This window comes from Apus apus, chromosome 24 (assembly GCF_020740795.1).
Source record: "Apus apus isolate bApuApu2 chromosome 24, bApuApu2.pri.cur, whole genome shotgun sequence".
Taxonomy (NCBI): Eukaryota; Metazoa; Chordata; class Aves; order Apodiformes; family Apodidae; genus Apus; species Apus apus.
Window position 1 is genome coordinate 4,645,917 of NC_067305.1, and position 20,324 is coordinate 4,666,240.

Below are 20,324 nucleotides of genomic sequence, written 5' to 3' on the forward strand. Positions count from 1 at the left end.
TGAAGAGCACATGAGCACACAGATAACTAAAGGGTCTTTTTATGATTGAGTATCTCCTGGGAGAGGAGGAAGCAGAGGTTGCAGCCAGGACCACCACCCTCCCACCAAAACGTGGCTGCTCTGGCAAGCACGCGGAGGGGAAACAAAGCAAGGTCACTGTCACAGGTGACACTCAAAGCACTTCTCAAAAGAAATTGGTCAGCAGAGCTCCTACGCACTGCTTAAGAGACTATTTATGGGAGCAGAATTTGTTCTTAACTCTGTGAGAAGCAGCAGCAGAGGTCATGATTCGGGCTTCACCAGCTCTGAGGGCTGAGCACCCCGGGAAGCGTCACCAGGTTCCGTTAGTATCTTCAAAAATCCATTCTAATGACACAGGAACAAAGTCCTGCTCAGGCCAGTCTGTCGTCAGCAGCACCAGAAGCTGCTGAGGGAAATGAGGAAACCCTGTGACAGAAGGCTGATCCAAGCAGCCCCAACTTCTGCCCAGCTCCAGCCCTTCTACAGCAGTTTCATTCTGAATCACAAGTTTACACCTTTGTTTCGGACCAGCGCGATGAAGCCCCACAAATCAGGGAGTTAATGAGCTGCTCTAATCAGGCCTGTCACACCACACCTCCAGCCAGTGCCAGACAGGGAAAGACTTCAAAGGACCAGCAGACCTTACACTCTCCCTATGAGCAAGGGCTGCTCCCTTCTCCAGCCTCACTGTGGAAAGGTGAGCCCAGCAGAAGCCAGACTGACTTGCCTTATATGGCTCCCAAAGCACAAGTTCCACTTGCCCAAGCTCAGGCAGGGTGGAAAAATTTGCTTCCTTGCTACTCCGCCCATCCCAGGCTCTGAAAAGCATCCACTGAATCCTGGATCCGAAAGGAATGGAAGAATTTACACTGCAGTTTGCATGGAGCTTAGCTCCCTGGAAGAGGGAAAGCCACAGCATTGGCAAAAAGCTGGATCCCCTCAAACAGCCGGGGAGAAGCAGGAGCTGATGCACAGGCAGATACAAAGAGAAGTTGTAACCACAGCTTCTCTTCTTTGCATACCATACAACCAATTTTTCCTTGCTATTCAGATGCCCTTAAGGCTTTTAAATTTCATGGCACTGAGCTTTACAAGTTAATTATGTGTTGGGGACATTATTTCCTTTCATCAATTTATCCATAATGCACTTTACTATGCATCAGGAGTTTTGTTTTCAGACTGAAACCACTCAGCTCAGGTTTACACGCTGGTTTCTGCTACTTCCTCTGGTTACTGTTAATGTTACTGCAGCCTGTCCTACCTCCTGGTCACAGCAAGGTTACTGGCATCTAGGTCTGTGTCATTATCAGCTTCTCTGAGCATCACAGAGAAGCTCCCAGACTTAGCAAAGACAGAGCAACCCTCCTGATCACTGGATGTAAATAGTCACCTCCACAGTCCTCAATATCTGCACAAAAAAGCTGCTCACTAAACATGAGGCACAGTAGATGCAGTCAAAGGGCTGCTTCCCTCTCAACAAATGCTCTTCCTTTGTGGATTATCAAGTCTTTTATTTCTAAAAATGTGTGCACATTCTTTTTTTTTCTAGCCTCACTTGCCTATACTCAAATAATATATTTTTTTTCTCAGTGCAAGAACCAGGGAGAGATTTGCCTCCAGCCCTCAGTGGTTTCTCTTTGCTTGCATCTTCTCGTCACCAAATGGCAGAGCCCAGCTCATCCACACACAAATTCTCTCAAAAGAGAGGAAAAAATGGTGGCAAAGTAGCTTAAAAAAACCCCCTAAGTTCTGCCATTCCCCTCATTCCCTTCTTTTTGGGGACTGGGAGAGACACAAACACAGCCCATTTCGTTTTCTCATAGAAACTGGGAGCCAAAAACAACTGAAATCAGCGCCGGAGCTGGAAAGGTACAACAAAACTCACACAAACATAAAGTCTAGACATTGAAATGTGGAAATATGATTCCAATAACCACAACTGGCACATAATGTATCGATTGCAGCCCATCACAGAACAAGCCCTCAGTGGGTAAGAATATAGAAGAAAGATTAAATTAGCGTCTTCCACTTCAGTCTTAGAAAATATGGATCCTTTGGGCACCGAGATATGGATTGAGCCAGAATTTCTTCCACTGGTCTTTTTGTTAGGCTTTTAAGTAATACGTCTGCTCTTGCTAAAGAATGACAATTAGCTTAAACTATCCTTGCAGCATTGATACTGTAGGAATCAAACTGCCAGGGGTGTCAGGTGGCTGGTCTTATCAACGGAAGGCCTATCAGCTCTACAACATGGATCTCAAAATGTTTGAGCAGAGTAGTCAAGAGGATGTTTGTACTGATGAAATCTAAACACTACAAAGGTTTAGGTGACTAGTTGTTTTTAGGAAGTTTCATGGTACTGGCTAAATTCCACCCCACATGGGCATGACCCTCAGAACGTTTGTGTCTACCACAAAACCCAACAGCACAGTCTGGAGCAGGGGCTCCAAAGCCAGCAGCACCACTCCAGCCTTTGCTCACCATCTTACACACAGATTGTCCTTCGAGATGCTGCCTCCAGCCTTCTCCCCACCATGACCTGCCCTCCTGCAGAGCAGCTCACCCCAGGACCATGCCCAGAGTCTCCCTGGATGGTGGCAGGTTCTGCACCTAAGAAGAAAGATTAACTAGTGGTGGTGGCTGGACTGAAGAGACTCTGAAGAAAAGTAAAATATCTTGGTTTTCCATGAACACACTGAACTAAAAGTCTTCCCTCCCACACAACAAAACCCAGGAAAAGTTCTGCAGCAGAGGGTTAACTGCAGTCAGACTGTACCAGATCAGGGAAGACTCAAGGTGGGTGGAGGTGGGCAGCTAAGAAAAGTTGTGCTCACAAGGGGTGACCTCTTTTTGAGTTAAACAAATGCTGGTTTCTTTAAATTGAAAAAGGCACTAATCCAATGTAAAGAAAGGAGAGACCAAGTGCAAAGAGCAGTGTTTTTTCCTAGACTGCCTTTTTGCTGGAGCAATGCAAAAAGGATTGGATTTTGGAAGTCTGCTTTCCCACTGCAGCAGTGACACACACCACCAGGCTGCAAACCCACTGCTGAGGGGTTCCTCCTCCTCTTTATTATATATTCTTTGAAAAAAACAACCAACCAACAAAAAAACAGTCAAAAGGCAATACTAGGTTACTACGATGTGCAAAAGTTGCTTTATGTACATGGGATGTTCCTGAGCAATACATGAGCTACTACAGAAAACTCTTATCAGCAAATCCAAGCTCCTTTCCTGGATAATGCATCTAGGTCAAGCTAAGGCATGTTGGAGGCAGAAGCCTGGTTTTGGTGATGCCTCGTCTGTATCTAACCTGTATAAAATATTAGCATAGTTCAGGTTATCAGGCTTTTTAGTTTCATTAGCATCAAGTTCACTCCAGATAAAGGTTCCTCCAGAAAAAAGCATTAACCTTAATTATTCAGAGGTAACTCAATAATCTTCCTGATGTTATGACACTGTGCTGATGCCCACTTCCCCCCCCAACTTCTTATTCCCAAAACTCGAATAAAGCCAGAATATTACACAACCATGCTCCCAAATCAGGGTACCCAGCACAGGATCCCAGACACATGGTATCTCTTCAAAGTCTCCCTAAACCCGTGCAGCCACTCCATCCATTCAAACTCACTCTCCTGTGCATGAGCAGCAAAACCACTAAGTCAGCCAAACCGTATTCTTCTCCCATGGATTAGCTGGCACAAATTAGCACCAGAGTGATGCAGGCAGTCTGTCCCTTCCCATTTTTCAACATGCACAAACACCAGGGATTTGGAGACACTTCACAAGTTCATGCTCACAAGTTCGGGGTAGAGGAGAGTTTAAATTGTTTGAGATGTGCAAATTGTTTAGGAGATAACATGTTCATTTACTGACGAGGCTCCAGCTGCTTTTTCAAACAAAGCTTCCCCTCCCTCACCAGTAATAAAGGCTCTTGTGCTATCCCAACAGTCGGCACTATGCAAGGGAACTATTTCAACAGTCACCAGCCTTCTGCCAAGCAGCATGATGACAAAAACTAACTAAACAGGACAGAGCACTTCAGGCAGGTTCAGAAAAAAAAACAAACCAACAGCCCTGGTGTTAGAGGATCACCTGCAGACTCCAAGCTCTGCAATGACTGGCTCCTGGTGAGCACAGAAGCCACTCAAGGCAGGACCTGCTGCAGCAGACGATGGCCAGGTAAGAGGTTACTGGGAGACAGACCTGTCTGCACACTGTGTTCTATCAGATATGCTTGAGACAGAAGGAAAAAAGAAATCAGAATAGCTTTCCCTTCTCCCCTTGCTGCTGCTGAAGTGCAATAAGAAACCAGCTGTAGAATATGCTGAACAGGAGTGAGGATTTAGTCTTGCTGGGCACTGAATACACCACTCTCCAGGATCCAGCTGCTGAAGCCACCCATACAAGTGCCAAAATGCATCTTAAAAAATAACCCAGCCTCATCAGAATAATCTGAGAGGCTAACCTTCAAGCTTGCTTCCCCCAGTGTTGCTAGAAAGCAAAACAAATTCTTGATGCCTAAATTCAACTTCTCTGCTTGATGGTGTCGCAGGATTTGCTGATAAAAAGCAGATCATGTTTGGAAAAAGCATCGTTGGTCACAAGGATTGTCACAAACTTTGTTTTCCCTTGGCACGTCACCAATTAGACCTACTTCTTTAGTCTGCTACCACCAGTAAAAAAAAAAAAAAAAGGCATAATGGGTTTATAATTTGCCACTGAATCCCATAGCAACTGTACGTCACTTTAGATGTAAATTACAGACAATTCTTCCCCTTGCAATTTGAAAACTATAGAGATGAATCTATAATTTGAGCAGATCCAAATGGTCTATGGTTGAGAGGGGAAAAAAACAAACTACCCTAAATAATTGAAACTGCCACAGGCCAAAACATTCCTCCTGCACAATGTTCAATGTTTCTTTGTCCCCTTCTTTCAAACAGGAGGTGCCACGTGCAGGTCAGCATGAAGAACATGGAGCAGAGGTTGAGCAGTTTGGGGTGTTCTGAATATCCTGCCCCATTTTTGCTGATGGTGAGATGTCCCTGTGCTGTGAGGCTGCTTCCAGCCTCTGATTCATCCAGTCATGTCACCGACTCACGCTCTCGATGTCGTAACAGCTCCAATTCTGACGGACTACAGCATCAGGGAATTAAAAGGGCAGGAAAAAACAGGTTACAGGAAAGGAGGAATGATGCAAAAAAAGCTGCAAGATAATTCAATGAGTTTTGATTCCAAAGCCGGATTGTTCTCCTCCTGACACCTGCAAGCAGCTTTCAATTCCCAAGTCAGCATGAATACGCATTACCCTAAAGACCCTGTAATGACAGCAGAGCCTTCATTTTGTATTTTGTGCTTTAAACACAGCAAGATGAAGGCATCCAGAACAACCTGCTCTCAAATAAAATTCTGAAAAAGCTCTTTCCATCAGCAGTGACTACATGGAGTGGGTTTAACCCTCACCTTTTAGAAATAACTTCTGTCACAGTCATTTAAGGAGAGCACAGAAGGCCCAGGGCAGATGACTTGGGAAGCCACATCTGTCAGACCACAGTTCCAAAATTCAGCTCCCAGAGCACAGGAGCAACGTGGTTTAGTTATCTCAGCTGAGCCCCCAATAAATATTTGTGCATCTGCCAAAGTTCACCAGTGATTCCACGGGTGGCTTCAGTTAAAAACCCTCAGCAAGGGGGGGCAGTGAGGTACAAGGTGAGCAGGAGGCTACGTTCAGCTGCTGCCTCCCGTGCTGATCAAAGCAGGGACGCTGCATTCTCCTAAAATCTTTACATCACCTAAAAATCATCAAGCTACTGTGCAACCCAGGACAGCTGAGCCTGGCCTCCATCAGCTATGGTTAGGTCAACACATCTACAAATAATAAAGGTGTGACACTGCAGTCGTGACGTTCGTTATCAAATCCATCATTCAAGCTCCTTAAGCCACAAAAAAGGGTTTTAAAATAAACAGGTGAAAGTTGGGAAATTCCCAGGTGTGGATTCCAGGAACAGCCCTAACTGTTTGCATGCCATCAGCATCTACACAACAGCATGAGGAGAGGGCCAAGCCACCTCTGGGGCTGCCATGCAGCATTTTAAATGGTGCTTTAAGATTCCTACTTACCCAGAACCCAGCAGGATGTTGCAAAAAAGAAAAATGGGTGTGAAAAGGAAAGGATGAATGCCATGGATGGAGATGGAGCTGGGTGTTATTAGATGAGGGTAGACACAACATCCCATCACCAAGAGTGAAAGATGGGGTCCAGGATAAAGACTGAAGAAGGCAGGGCCATGAGGAGTGCTCTGGTGCCCCAACACGGGCAGCAAGGAAGCTGGAGCAGACCAGAAGAGATGGGGAAAAGTCATGGCCTGCATTTTTTGGGGGTTGGAAGGCCTGAACAGAGCCTGCACACACACCCAAAGGGAACACAGAAAACTGCCAGCTAACATAGAATCAGACTCCTTGGAGAACCAAGAGTTGTTTTAGGCTCACACACCAGACCGGCTCCATTTCCTTAGTGGACAAACTGACTCGGGACACGTTCTCCTTCAGCTGCAGAGCTCAGCAGTCAGGGCTGGTGGTTTCACAACTGCCTGGAAGCAGTTTCAGGGGCAGCAAGTTTCACAAGGAGCTGATGGGTGACATCTTAATGTGTCCCCTATGAAGTCGGGGTTATTTTTAAAGCCTGCATTTCTTTCAGGTGAGTGTAATCCTCTGCTACTGGAGAAAAAAACCCTTCATGGCGCACAAGGAGCCGGCAGCCCCAGGATCTGCACCTCTGGACCAGCAGCTCCACGTTCTCCATACATGATAGTTTCCTGAAACACGGAGCTGGGCATCAATGTGCTGTTTTCTTCAGCACAGAATCATATAATAGAATAATAGAATTGTTTGGATGTGAAGAGACCTGAAAGATCATCAGGTTCCAACCCCCCTGCATGGGCAGGGACACCTCCCACCAGCCCAGGCTGCTCCAAGCCCCATCCAACCTGCCTTTCAACACTGCCAGGGATGGGGCAGCCACAGCTTCCCTGGGCAACCTGGGCCAGGCTCTCACCACCCTCACAGGAAAGAATTTCCTCCTCATGTCTCACCTAAATCTCCTTCTTCCAGTTTTAATCCATTAACCTTGTCCTTTCACTCCCTGCCCTTCTGAACAGTCCCTCCCCAGCTTTCCTGGAGCTCCTTCAGGTACTGGCAGGTGGCTCTAAGGTCTCCCTGGAGCCCTCTCTTATCAACCAGAATATGGCCAATTTAGCAGAGGAGACTCAAGCAAATACCATTTCTCCATAGTCCTGCTGCCTGCTCCACACATGCTCCACACCAAGAACACAACTGCTCTGGCACAAGGGACACTAAAAACAAATGGCAGCTCGCCCGGCTGGGTGATCATTTCTGGATTATGTAATCCCAATACATTATTCTTAGCCCAAGAACAAACTCAAGCAAGCAACTGAAGACATTACCCTGCCTGTTCTGGCAGAGGGACAGAGCCTTGTCGCAGAAACGGCACCGACTGACGTGCTGTCCAGGCGCATAAAACAGGTCAGACTGCAGGTAACACAAACAGCAGTATTGGATTCCAGGCCATTATAGACATTACACAACGCTGCCCTCAGTTCTACCATACTTCCAACCAAAGGCAGCAGAAGCAGCTTTGGCAAATGAGTATTATTTTTTTGTCCGTTCACCTACTGCAAAGCAAAACTAAAGCAAGGCCCGGACCGGCCAAACACGCGCTCCCGAGGTGTGTGAGAAATTCTCTTCGTGGCATCGAGCGCTTCGGAGGAAGCAGAGACATCCAACAAGCTGGAGAAACTGTTTATAGAACAAATGCAGAAAGAGCATATGTGTTTAATAGCCCACTAATTGTTGCGTTATTCACTCTACAAACAAGCGAGCTCTTCTGCCCTTATCCTTTCCTGCCCATTTAATCACCAGGAGCCTTTGACTATTTCTCTTTTGGGTGGCGGTGAAGGAAGCAAAGTTCATTAGTGGCCGTTGGCCACCAAACAATCTCGAGACCAGAATTCATTTAGAAAATAAACACCACTGTTCATGTGCGACACGGACTCAGAATAGCTTCCCAAAATATTTAACACAGCTGCTTGTGGCCTTCCTACTCGCCCTCCCTCAAAAGAAAAGGCTTCCCTAATCTATAGGAAAGCATTTCTTCAGATGATTTTAAATTTTTCAGAGGAAAAAAAAGCTAATAACTCAGTCCATCCAAGGCACTTATTGCAACTGACTTCTCATAATGCTGATAAACACTCATTAAAATACAAGTTGATAAACCCCGGTACAGTAATTACCTCCGTCCTCATCCAGAGATTGCCCAATTCTGGGATGTGATGTAACCAACACCCTAAATTAAAAATAGTGTTGTGACAACATATGGTTTATCCTACAGAAGCTGGCAGGCAGGACGCTCCTAATGACAAACGGGGTTGGGTTCCCAGTTTCCCCCAGCTGCCTGGCAAGCCCAGGAGAGGGACACACTCCTCACAGGATCACAGGGGGAAAGAAAAACCATAAAATGACAAGAAAAAGGGGGCAGCCTTTTAATCCCTCTCCAGTCCACCCTAATGCCAGACGCTGAGTGCTGCCATCGCTCTTTATTTACATGACTAATCAGCTCACTGGACGCATTTCAAGGAAATATCATCGGAAAAGACAATCTGGAGATTTCAAAATACAGCCCTGGCCTGAAGCTGCCCCCCTCGGGAGCAGAGCAGCAGGCTGGGGGGGGAAGAGGGGACAACCGGGTGCCCTGGGAAGGGTGGCAGGGAGGAAGGGACCCCCCCTCCGGCCGGGATGCCAGGACTCACCACCCCCCCCGGCACATGTTCCCGGGATGAGAGCGGCCCCCCCGGGCCCTGGAAACCCACGTCACGTTCACCGGGGAGGAGGGGGGGAGGCAGCACCAACGTCCCTTACAGCCCCCCCCCCCCAGCCACTGCGCGGGGACGGACAGCGGCCCCCCCCCCCCCTCCCCAACATCTACCGGGGTGCGGCACCGAGACCTCGGCTCCCGGAGGGGGGGACACACTGGGCTGCCCTCAGCAGCTACCGGGGGGGGGGTACATCGACACCTCCCGGTCCCCTCAGGCACTTACCGGAGAATCACGACCCTCCCCGGTCACCCAGAGGGGCCCCACAAACACCAGCGGGGAGAGGGCACTGGGGCAGCCCCAGGGCGGTACCGGGGGGGCACAGCGAGACCCCTCCGGTCTCCCTCAGGTACTCGACAAGGACACGGTCGCTTCCCCCAGTTTCCTCGATCACTGAGGCGGCAAGGGGGGGTAGGAGACCCCCACATCTCCTCAGCCCCTCACCGGGAAGGGCCTCACACCGAGCGACCCTCCCCCCCCCCCCCATCTCCCCGATCCTCCGCTGGGGTCCGCCCCCCCAGTCACACACACCCGGCAGCGACAGGACCGGGCCCCCCCGGCCTCATCCCGTCAGAAGACCTCCCCCCCCCCACTCACAACGACACCGATGCCAACCCCCCCGGTGCCCGCCGGGGGCTCCGGCCGGGGCCTCGTGGCGTCCGCTCACCCTCGGTGGGGCCGTGCCCACCGCCCCAACGCCCCCCCCAGCCCTACCTTACAGGCCTGGTAGCTCTCGAAGGCGCGCAGGGCGCTCTCCGTGAGCTTGACGTGGAAGACGGAGACGCGGGTGCCGCGGCCGAGGCGGCCGCAGGACAGCCCGTACCCGCGCTCCGCCTGCAGCGCCGCCATCTTGGGACCGTCTCCCCCTCCGCGCCTGGGCCGCCGGGGCCTCCCGCCGCTGCCACGCCCCCCTTATACATTATTCATGAGCCGCCCAGCTGCCACTCCGCCAGCCCCGCCCACCCGGGGCGCCTGTTGCTGGGGCCAGGAGGTGGGCAGCGCGCTGTCCCATTGGCCAGGCCCCGCCGGCCGCCGCGTCTGATTGGGAGATGGGAGGGAAAGGCGGGGATATGCAAATAAGCCCCGCGGGGCATGATGGGGAGGGTGGTTTGTTGCAGCCCTCCAGCACTGGGGGACCCTCGGGGAAGGGGAAGCCCCGAGTCCCCCGGGCTGAGACCCCCGGGCACGGCCTTGGAGGACCGGGCATCCCCCCCGAGCAGGGCCCGCAGGCTGCGGGTTCCTTCCAGGCAGGGCCTGCAGGCCCAGGCCTCCCCTGGGTATCCCTGGAGCACCTGGAGGCCCCATATCCCCCCCTCAGCAGGGCCCGATGCCCCGGAGCATCCCCGGCGGTGACAGAGCTGTGCAGGATCTGTACCAAAATTCCCACTTGCCCCCTCCAAATTGAGCATCCACTCCTGGCACCCACAGCAGCCCTGGGTCTGACAAGAATAGGGGGTACAGCCCAGAGGAGCAACCCCCAACTTGCAGGCAGTAAAAAGGCCGGGGAGTGAAGGAATAGTTCTTTATTTGGGTAGTTCACAGTTGGTTTGGGGCAGGAGGGACAGTGCTAAACCCCCTGGGAGCAGAGCTGGGGCAGCGGCAGGGATGGCCCCGGGGCTGGGGAGAGCTGCAGGGTAAAGAGGGACCACCCCCCCCAGAGCTTGGACCCACAAAAGACATCCCAGTGAGGGGCCCCTGGAGCTCCCCTCCTGCTCCCCTCCCTCCGCGGGGATCTTTGGCTTCCTTCGGACATTGCACCCTGCGGGGAAGTGCTGAGGGAGGGAGGGGGTGTCTGGGGGAGAGCTGAGCTGCCAGCAGCCTCCCAGGCCACGGGGGATGTTGCTGTGCACCTGCACTTGCTTCCCTGCCCACAGACACCACCGTGCTGGTTTGGATCCACACGGCTTCCTTCCCTGCACCTCCCATGGCTCCCACGGCACCCACCGGGGCTTCCCGGGCGGGGACAGCCCCGCCGTACCGGCGTGCAGGAGCTCCTGCACCCCCCGCTGCACTCGGGGCTGGGGGCTGAGCCCCCCATCGCTGCGAGGGTGCTCAGGGGTCTGTGCTCTGCCCGCAGCTCCGTCCCCACCTGTGCCGGGAGGGACACGGGGGGGACGTCAGGTGGGGGATCTGGCGTCTCCGGCAAAGAAAGCATCTGTGTTTCTGCAACTGCGAGTCCGTGGGAAGGGGTGGGTGGAACCCCGGGGAAGCCCGGTGGCAGGAGGGGGGCACATCCTGGCGCCGGTCCCGTGCCGCGGGGCTGCCCCCCTCCATCCTTAGTTCCTCGCTGCGATGACCACGGACAAGGCCACGCCGCCCAGCGCGATGGCTGTGGCACCAAAGAGCCACTTCCAAGGGATGGACTGAGGAGGAGAGACCAGTGAGGTGATGGGATGGGTGTCTACGAGCCCCAAAGGCAGCGGGGACGTGCAGCTCTGCCGGTGCTGGCACGGGGCCACGGGGCAGTGCTGAGCTCCCAGTGCACATCCCAGATAACGCATCCCAAAAAGGCAAGTGCTGCGTCGGCTCTGCCCAGCGCGGGGCCGGCACGGCGGGGACGGCGTGTGCAGCAGCCCAGCTGACAGGGCTCTTCACCAGCACAGCCAGAGGCTTCCCGAGCAGCTGGGACCAGAATCCCAACCCTCCAGCTGGCATCGCTGGGACGTGGAGGACAGAGCCAGAACAGCAGCAGCCACTGGCATTTTCCTAGCAAGGCTGCCCCAGCGGCTCTCAGGGACCTGAGGGGTCACCAGCCTCCCCCTTGTGCCCCCCTCCCACTCTGCCACCCCCCAGAAGCTCAGCACCAGCCCTTACCCAGGGCAGTTTGTCTTTGCACTTCCCCGGAGCGCCGGCAGCGCTGGGATTCCCCAGCATCTTCCTGTACATCTCTGTCTCCACGTTCTTCTGGTCCGTGTGCTTCTTCACCAGCTTGGAGAGCTCAGCGTGGATGGTCTGGGGAGGAGAGCGTGGTGTTAGAGGCCCTGAACTGTCCCTGTGGTGCAAGGGAGGGGACAGGGACCACAGTGCCACCACCAGCAGGTCTGAACACCCTGGGGCTGTGCAGGAGCTTGGTGGAACAGCTCAGAAGCAGTTTGGGGGGGCTGATGGCCTGATCCTGCTCCCCTGCACTGAGGGGCTGCACCAGGATCTGACAGCCAGACTGGGTGCCTACTGGGGTGTGTCCCTCTGTCCTTTCTGGCCACCCAAGCCCTTCCCTGCCTGGCAGCAGGGAGCAGAGCCCAGGGCTGATGCCAGACATCAGGAAAAGGATTTTCTTCTTTAATTGAGATGGCAAAGTGTCTGCCTTGGGGGCAGACATGCCCGAGCTTTCCCACTTTTCTGTCTGGGAGCAGGCTGGAAAAGCAGGATTAAACTCAGCCTGGTCTGAAGCAGGATTGCAGCACCACATGGGAACGTGCCGGTACCTGCCCGGCTGGGGAAGGAGAAGGCTCCGTGTCCTGCGTGGGGCTCAGGGCCTCCCGAAAAGCAGCAAGAAGCACCGGTGAACCCAGCGCGGCCCCGCCAGACGCTCCCCGAGCCCGCGGTGGCAGGAAGGAGGCTGCGGAGGCGCAGCCGCCCAGAGCCGCGGCCGCGCTGTGCCCTCTGCTGGGGACACCGCGCTCCGGGCGGCTCCTGAAACACCGGCACCACCCCCGGTGTCCAGAGCCCAGCCGGGACTTCCCCCAGATCACGCCACGCTCGGAACCGCTGCCTCGAACGTGCCACTTTGGACATCGGAGGGTGCAAAGTGCCTGCAAACCCCCGGCTCACCAGGGCCAATACGTCGGTGTAGGACAAATGTGTCTCCTCCTGCCCCCACAACACGCATTCCTAAGGGCTCAGGAGGAGATCCAGGCTTCCTCACTGGAGGCAGGTGGAGCTGAGCAGGTCTCCAGTCTGTTTCCAGCACCGGTGGCTGTTGGCCCTGACTCACCACGCGTGTCCAACACTCCCGTCTGGCACCGGCACTTCCCGGGCGTCCCGCAGCCGGCTGGACAGGCCGGGCACTGCCCACACTTGTGGTCTCACTGGTAACGTCACTGCTGGGCATTGGGATTTTTCACCCCTCTCCAATTAAAGGCTTCTTCCAAATAGGCTGGTGAGCAGCTGCTCTGCCAACAGGGACGTGCTGGAGACCCAGGAGGAGGAGCTGCTCCTGTTGCCCACCCCACCCAAACCTCGCCGGGAAGCAAAGGGTGTGAGATCCTGCTCACCCTTCCCCACGGGTGCTCCCAGACCACGAGATCTGTGGGTGCTGCAGGACCCCTAAGCACCTGCTTTTAGTGCCCCATCCTCGCCGTGTCCTTCAGGCATCAGATCATGACACAAATCATGATGGTCTGGTGACATCAAGGGCAGGTTGGATGGGGCTTGGAGCAACCTGGGCTGGTGGGAGGTGTCCCTGCCCATGCAGGGGGGGTTGGAACTAGATGACCTTTAAGGTCCCTTCCAACTGAAACCATTCTGTGGGTCTATGAAATTGCCAGAAAAGAAGTAGTGGATCAAACAGACCCAGCTGAGGACTGAAGCCCACCTGGAGCACCGAGCCCCCCGCAGGCAGCACCTCCCTGCTTCTCCCCCAGCTGGCCCAGGCTGCTCCTGCCTCGGCCATTTCCTGGCAGTGGCATTTGATTTCTCCCGAGGCTCCAGCCCTGCAGCTGATCATTAACCAACAGGAAATTCCTGACCCAGAGCTCGCCCTGACCTGGGTGCTGGATCCAGGCTTGGGCTGCTCCCGCCCCCAGTGAATCAAGCTGTGGAGCCCGTCTGCAGGGCCTCAGCTCTGCTCCACTTCCCACTGCCAGGGCACCAGCCAGCAGGGAAGCTGCAACAGCCAGGACTGAACATACAGGATTGCTGGAGCTGGGATGGAACTGGCAAGGAGTCCTGCCACTACCAGGACAAAAGGGCAAAGTGGGAATCTCGCAATGTGGAGATAAGGGATCCACCAGCCCAGCTCAGTTGGGCTAGTTACACCATGGGGTGCATCACCCCATGGCTGCCCTGGGGGCTCTTTCCAGCTTCTATCCATGGAGGAAGCTGGAAACAGCTTCAGCCTTCCACAGGGGACACTGAGGTTTGCAGGGACAAGAGGAGAGTGTCCAGCAGGCACCCAGCTCAGCAGGGTGACACAGCAACCTACCTTGTTTGAAGGCTCCAGCTTCAACGCTGCCTTCAAGATGGGGATGGCTTCCCTGTATTCTCCCTGCTGAGCCAAGACCTGGAAGGTGAGACATGGACTGAGCAGGATGGCAGAGGTCTGTACCTTGGTCCTGTTCTCTGTCCCACCTTGGAGAAGGGATAGCAGTGCCTGCCCCACACCCAGCCTCACCTTCCCCTTTCGGAAGAGAGCCTTGATGTTCCCTGGCTGGTGCTCCAGGACCAGGTTACAGGACTTGAGGGCTGCCTCATAATGGTCCAATTTAAGCTGAGAGGCTGCCAGGTTGTTGAGACATTTCACCTTCACGTCCAGCAGTTCGGCCTCCTCCTCTGGGCTGAAGTCAACTGCCAAGACCCCAGAGCCAAGTTACAGCAGGAAGGGACCCTGGTGGCCCTCCCCTGGAGTGGGAGCAGGTACCTTTTGAGCTGGAGCCAATGACCTTGAGGGCAATGTCATAGGAGTTGATGGCCAGCACGTAGTCTCCCTGCTGGTAGAAGAAGTTGCCGCGCTCCCGCTTGCGGTTGGCCAGCTCGATCTTCTCCTTCCCACTGAGCAGCTCCAGGTCTGGAGCATCCTGAGCTGCCAGCAACTCCACCTCCAGGGTGAGGGCCGCGTTTGGGGGTACATCAGGGCTCCTACAGACACGAGGGCACAACACTGTGGCATTATTGTCACCTCTGCCTGTCCCAGCAAGCACTGGGATGTGTAGATTTAGGGCCACGGCCCAGAAATGGGAGCCATGGAAGCTCCTTGGGACAGGGTGGGATGCAGGACACACAGGTCTCCCTGCCCATGAAACTCTGGCCTACTGGCTGGGCTATCACCAGGAGTACAGGGGACAGATTTCACAGCCCTGTTTGGGGTCATCCTGCCCCCCTGTGCACACTCCCCGCTCACCTGCCCTGAGCACCGTAGCAATACTTGGCATCTGACACGATCAAAGCTGTCTCTCCCATTTCCAGGAGCTGCACACACAGGTCCAGAGCCTGTGGGGAACAACACCATGGGATGGAGCACAAACGAGCAGAAAGGCCACTTCCCACCCAAAACCAGGGACATCATTGACCCCAAACCCTCCCCATGCCCCCCGAGGCGAGGTCCAGCTCCACAGGGTGAAAACCAAGCAGCGATAAAGCCAGGCAGGGTTTGTCCCAGCCCTGACCTGCAGAACGTCGCAGTCCCCCAGCGTGAAGGTGAGGGCAGGGTTCTCCTCCACCACCCTGCCATCCTGCAGCGTGGCCTTCAGGCGGATGGTCACGTCCTGGCCCTTGTGGGGACGAGTGTCCACCCCCTGGCCTGGCACCAGCGTCTTCTTTTTGAGCAACCCGCTCCCTGGGCAAGAAGAAGCCGGAGACACGTCAGTCCGTGGCCTGAGGGGGGGGAATCCTTGCCCCCACCAACCTGCTCTGACTCCTGGTCAGGCCTTCGTGGTGCAGGGAGCACCAGCAGAGCTGTGGGGAAGCCCAGGGGGCCCCACAAGCCCAGCACCCTCCTGCCAGGGTTCTCACCCAACACATCGAGCCACTCTGGGGCATCCCCAGACGCTTCCCCTCCACCCTGCTCCGAGGGCCGGGTGTCCTCCCGCGGCAGGGCCGGCGGCCTGCTCACGTCCTCCAGAGGGGGCAGCTCGCTCAGGTCTTCTTCCTCCTCCTCCTCTTCTTCTTCTTCTTCCAGGACCTCGAAATCCTCCGCCGTGTCCAGCTGAGCGAGGTCAGCCATGGGCGATGGCTCGGTGCCGGCGCCTGCCCGGTCCGGGGAGCCGCTCCTCGGTTCCTCCCGGCTGGAGGCCATCGCGGTGGAGCAACCTGGAAGGAGAGGAGCAAAGAGAGGCCGGGGTTGGGGCCTGCGCTCCCCGGGGAGGCGCGGCCTGGGCCCTGGCGGCGCCGGGAGCAAGGCCCGGGGCCCTGTGGGGGAGACGCAGTCTCGGTCGGGACCGCACCGGGAGGCAGACCCGGGACTCCTCGGGCTGGGGGACGCGGCCTCGGCAGCCGCAGGGAGGGACCGGGCCCCGTGGGGCGGGGCGGGGCGGGGGAAGGCCGGTCTGGGCGCGGTGCCGGGGGGAAGGGGCCGCCGCGGTTCCCACCGCCCCTCGCCCCGCGTTACCCGGGACTGCCCCTAGCAACGGCCGCCGCGCGCCCCCCGCCCGGCCCCGCCCCGCCGCTCCGATTGGCCCAGCGCCGCCGCCGCCCTGACCCCATTGGGCGCTGAGAACGCTCGTCAGCGGGGGGGGGCGGGGCCGCGCGCCGCGTCGCCTTAAAGGGACCGCGGCGGGGTTGGGGGGTGACCGGTGCCCACCGCGGCGCCCGCCTGTGCCCGCAGCGGGGGTCCCGGCGCTGGCACCGGGGTGGCCCCAAGATGCCCGGAGCGGGGGATCCCGGTCCTCTCCCTCTACCGGCACTTCCGGCTCGGCGCCGGGACGCAAGAGCGCGCTGACGCCACCGGGTCGCGCTCCACGTGACCCCGCACCCGGAAGCGCCGTGCTGCTGCCGGTGCCGCCCCCGCTCCCGTCATGTGAAGCGGCGGGACCGGCTCTCCCAGGTGCCCGGGTGCTGCCGGCGGGAGGTCCTGAGGGCACCGGGAGGGGTCCGGGCTCGCGACCCTCGAGGGAGCCCGGTGCAGGCGGGCGATGAGCGTTACCGGGGCCGGGAGGCGGCGGGGGGGCAGGGGAGCCCCGTTACCAGCGGCGGGTGCGCGTGGGGCCGCCCCGGGAGCGGGGCGGAGCTCCGGTGCTGGCCGGGTGAAGGAGGGCTTGTTACCGGAGGGTGGGGGAGGAGTCTCCGTTACCGGCCCCGGGGGCACGGAGGCTGAGCCGCCCCCCACGGTTCCGCAGGCCGCCATGGAGCCCACGGCCTCGCAGGTCTTCTGCGGGCGGGTGCTGGGCATGGTCAACGCCGAGGACGTCAACGCCATCATCCTGGCCCAGAAAAACATGTGAGTCCCGGGGGAACCGGCCCGTGGGGACACCGGGAGCATCCCGGGGGTCCTTGCCGAGCTCCCCCTGCCTCCCCCGCGCAGGTTGGATCGATTTGAAAAGACCAACGAGATGCTCCTCAACTTCAACAACCTCTCCAGCCTCCGCATGCAGCAGATGAACGAGCGGTTCCTCCACCACACCAAGATGCTGGTGGAGATGAAGAAGGACCTGGACAGCATCTTCCGGAGGATCCGGTGGGAAACCGGGAACCGGGAGGGCGTGGGGGGGGTGGGGAGGGTGGGCGAGGTCTGGGTGGGTTAAAGCAGGATGTGAGTTGGAGCCAGGGATGGTCCTCCAAGTGAAAGTAGCTGGAGAAAGGAAAATGCGTGGGGGAGGTGGTGGGAGATGCTGGTGCTTTGGGATCCTTCTGTTCTGCTCCTGCTGGGATGGTCTGTGCTCCCTTGGGTACGGAATGTGGGGCTCGGGAACAGCCGGTGGTCTGGGAGGGGGTTGGGGAGGGAGCCCCAGGAACAGTCCAGGATCCCTTGTCCCGAGAGTGGAGGGAGCTGTTGGGCAGCTCAGCTCTGGATGAATCAGCTTCCAAGGACCCTGGAGCCCTCAGCACAGGAATGATCTAGACCTGTTGGAGAGAGTCCTGAGAAGGCCCCGGAGATGATCCCAGGGCTGGAGCAGCTCTGCTGTGGAGACAGGCTGGAAGAGTTGGGGTGTTCAGCCTGGAGAAGAGAAGGCTCCAGGGAGACCTTAGAGCACCTTCCAGTGCCTGAAGGGGCTCCAGGAAAGCTGGGGAGGGGCTTGGGACAAGGGCAGGGAGGGAGAGGACAAGGGGGGATGGATGAAAACTGGAAGAGGGAGATTTAGATGAGATATTAGGAAGACATTCTTGAGTGTGAGGGTGGTGAGACCCTGGCCCAGGTTGCCCAGGGAAGCTGTGGCTGCCCCATCCCTGGCAGTGTTGAAGGGCAGGTTGGATGGGGCTTGGAGCAACCTGGGCTGGTGGGAGGTGTCCCTGCCATGCAGGGGGGTTGGATCTAGATGATTTTTAAGGTCCCTTCCAACCCAAACCATCCCATGACTCACCTCTCTCTCCTCCCCAGGACGCTGAAGGGGAAGCTGGCCAAGCAGTACCCAGAGGCCTTCAGCAGTGAGTGATCCACTTCCCATCAGTTTTTCCATCCCTAAGAACGTGTGAAGCAGCTCTTGGGAATCCGAAGAAGCAAAACTAACGATTCCCATCTTCCTTTCCAGGCATCCACGAGTCTCCCATCCTGGAAGACGACGACGACTTCGACCCCGTCCCCAGGAGCACCACGACCACCATCGCCACCTCCGAGCAGAGCACCGAGTCCTGTGACACCAGCCCTGACATCATCTCCCCAACCACCAGCCAGGATTTCGAGGATTTATCCCAAGGCCACTACGACTTCCCGGCTGTCAACGGACAGAGTCTCACAGACGAAGACACAACCAATGACCTGGACTAGGCTGGGGGTGTTGTGGGGGGGGTCCTGCACCCCCAGAGAACTTTCTACCTTGTATTTATATTCATGTGTTTCTTTTTTGTTGGTTTGTTGTTTTTTTTTTTTTTCTGGGGAAGAGGGGAGCAATGGCTGAGGGGAGACGGGCGCCCTTCGGCCTCCTGAACTGCCAGCGTGGTGTCAACCTCACCCTTTTGGGGGTAAATAAGTAAAAGGTGGGTTTGAAACATCTCGTGTCCTTGTTGACTGGTGCACCAGGAGAGCAGCAAAGCCCCAGCCTCGGCGTGGAAGGGCTGACGTGGGACACGGGTGGTTTCCCTCAGGGAACGTCGTCTTTGAGGCTCCCGCGGGCTTTCCTGAGGCTCTGTCCGTGTTTTTCCTGAGGGCTCCTGCCTGTGGGAAGAGCCTGAGCCGGGTTTCCCTCTGCTCCTCACCTCGGCCCCTCACAGGGGGTTCCCGTGGCCGCCCGGGCCGGCTCTCGGTGGCCCGTTCCCTCCTCACGGCTCCGGGGCCCGGGGCTCTTCAGGGCCGGTGAGGAGGCTGAGAGCAAAGTGTGGGGCTGGAGCACTGGGTTGGGGGGTGTTCCCGGGCCCGGCCGGCGGGGCCGGCGGGGGGAGCGGCCTGCGCACCGGGCCGCGGCGGCGGAAGGGGCGCGGCGACAGCGCCGGATGTGACGCCCTGAGGGCGGGTTCCGGTTCCGGCCGCTCCTTTTCTGAGCAGCGAGGCGGCGGGTGCGCGCGGGGCCGGCCCGGGAGCGGGGCGGGGGACTGGGGGGGGGGGGCCCGGGTCCCGCATCCCCCGGCGAGGGGGCGGGGGAGGGTCCCTGGGAGCTGAGGAGCCGCGTCCGGGCGCGGCGGTGACGGGGCCCTGGGGGGGTGGGGGGGGAGGGGCAGGGACGGGGACACCGGGGCCGGGCCCGGCGTGACTTGGGCCTCTCCCCGCAGAGACGAACGGTGCCAAGATGCAGATCTTCGTGAAGACGCTGACGGGTAAAACCATCACCCTCGAGGTGGAGCCCAACGACACGATCGAGAACGTGAAGGCCAAGATCCAGGATAAAGAAGGTAGCGGTGGGACCGGGGGGGTCCGCGGAGCGACCCCCGCCCCCCGGGCGACCCCCGCCGCCCGCCCACCGCGTGTTTCTGCCCCGCAGGGATCCCCCCTGACCAGCAGCGCTTGATCTTCGCGGGGAAGCAGCTGGAGGACGGCCGCACCCTCGCAGACTACAACATCCAGAAAGGTACCCCGGCTCCCCGGGATGTTTTGGGGAGTTTTTTTTTTTGGGGGGGGGGTGTTACCGGCTGCTCGCGGCCCCGCCGTGACCCTGGTCTCCCGTTTCAGAATCCACCCTCCACCTGGTGCTGCGCCTGCGGGGGGGCATCATCGAGCCCTCCCTCCGCCAGCTCGCCCAGAAGTACAACTGCGACAAGATGATCTGCCGCAAGTACGTGTGTCTGTCTGTGTGTGTGTCTGTGTGTCTGTCTGTCTGTCTGTGTCTGTGTGTCTGTGTCTGTGTGTCTGTGTCTGTCTGTCTGTGTCTGTGTGTCTGTGTCTGTCTGTGTGTGTCCCTGCCGGTCCCGGGGGGGTGAGGACCCTCCTCCGTGTCCCCTCTCTCTCGGGACACGGGGCTGAGGTGGCATCTCCCCCCTGCCCAGGTGCTACGCCCGCCTGCACCCCCGCGCCGTGAACTGCCGCAAGAAGAAGTGCGGCCACACCAACAACCTGCGCCCCAAGAAGAAGGTCAAGTAGGGCGGGCAGCCCCCCCGCCCGCGCCCGGCCAATAAAGCATCGCAGCGCTCCCCCCGCCTCGCCTGCCTCTTTGGGTTGTTTGGGCTGGGGTTTTG

The 20,324-nt window shown here is 57.3% G+C and overlaps 4 protein-coding genes across 7 annotated transcripts in view; 2 read left to right on the forward strand and 2 right to left on the reverse strand.

Annotated features, from left to right (window-relative positions):
• The window catches only part of ELL (elongation factor for RNA polymerase II), a 56,286-nt gene extending 46,511 nt beyond the window's left edge, over positions 1 to 9,775 (reverse strand). Inside the window, exon 1 of the mRNA XM_051639442.1 lies at positions 9,624 to 9,775. Within this exon, the coding sequence (XP_051495402.1) occupies positions 9,624 to 9,758 (135 nt within the window). The 5' untranslated portion in view covers positions 9,759 to 9,775. The remainder of the gene's footprint in view (positions 1 to 9,623) is intronic.
• A 642-nt stretch (positions 9,776 to 10,417) lies between these two features.
• On the reverse strand, positions 10,418 to 18,164 carry FKBP8 (FKBP prolyl isomerase 8). Of its 4 annotated transcripts, none has more exons than XM_051639472.1 (9): positions 18,083 to 18,164; positions 15,579 to 15,875; positions 15,233 to 15,402; positions 14,968 to 15,056; positions 14,488 to 14,705; positions 14,242 to 14,414; positions 14,053 to 14,130; positions 11,724 to 11,861; positions 10,418 to 11,272 (listed from the first exon to the last, which is right to left on the reverse strand). In XM_051639472.1, exons 2-9 carry the CDS (start codon positions 15,859 to 15,861, stop codon positions 11,186 to 11,188), a joined length of 1,236 nt encoding a protein of 411 aa, XP_051495432.1. In that variant the 5' UTR covers positions 15,862 to 15,875; positions 18,083 to 18,164; the 3' UTR covers positions 10,418 to 11,185. The 4 variants fall into 4 exon arrangements, with proteins under 4 accessions (XP_051495432.1, XP_051495433.1, XP_051495431.1 ...); XM_051639473.1 differs by lacking the exon at positions 18,083 to 18,164 and adding an exon at positions 16,827 to 16,846; XM_051639471.1 differs by lacking the exon at positions 18,083 to 18,164 and adding an exon at positions 16,366 to 16,457.
• KXD1 (KxDL motif containing 1) lies at positions 16,515 to 18,709 on the forward strand. Its single transcript, XM_051639535.1, has 5 exons — positions 16,515 to 16,608; positions 16,901 to 17,001; positions 17,086 to 17,238; positions 18,100 to 18,146; positions 18,251 to 18,709. Exons 2-5 carry the CDS (start codon positions 16,907 to 16,909, stop codon positions 18,484 to 18,486), a joined length of 531 nt encoding a protein of 176 aa, XP_051495495.1. The 5' UTR covers positions 16,515 to 16,608; positions 16,901 to 16,906; the 3' UTR covers positions 18,487 to 18,709.
• Positions 18,710 to 19,117: 408 nt separating this feature from the next.
• On the forward strand, positions 19,118 to 20,279 carry UBA52 (ubiquitin A-52 residue ribosomal protein fusion product 1). The gene is made up of 5 exons (XM_051639543.1): positions 19,118 to 19,211; positions 19,425 to 19,544; positions 19,634 to 19,720; positions 19,822 to 19,924; positions 20,136 to 20,279. Exons 2-5 carry the CDS (start codon positions 19,442 to 19,444, stop codon positions 20,227 to 20,229), a joined length of 387 nt encoding a protein of 128 aa, XP_051495503.1. The 5' UTR covers positions 19,118 to 19,211; positions 19,425 to 19,441; the 3' UTR covers positions 20,230 to 20,279.
• Positions 20,280 to 20,324: the final 45 nt, after the last annotated feature.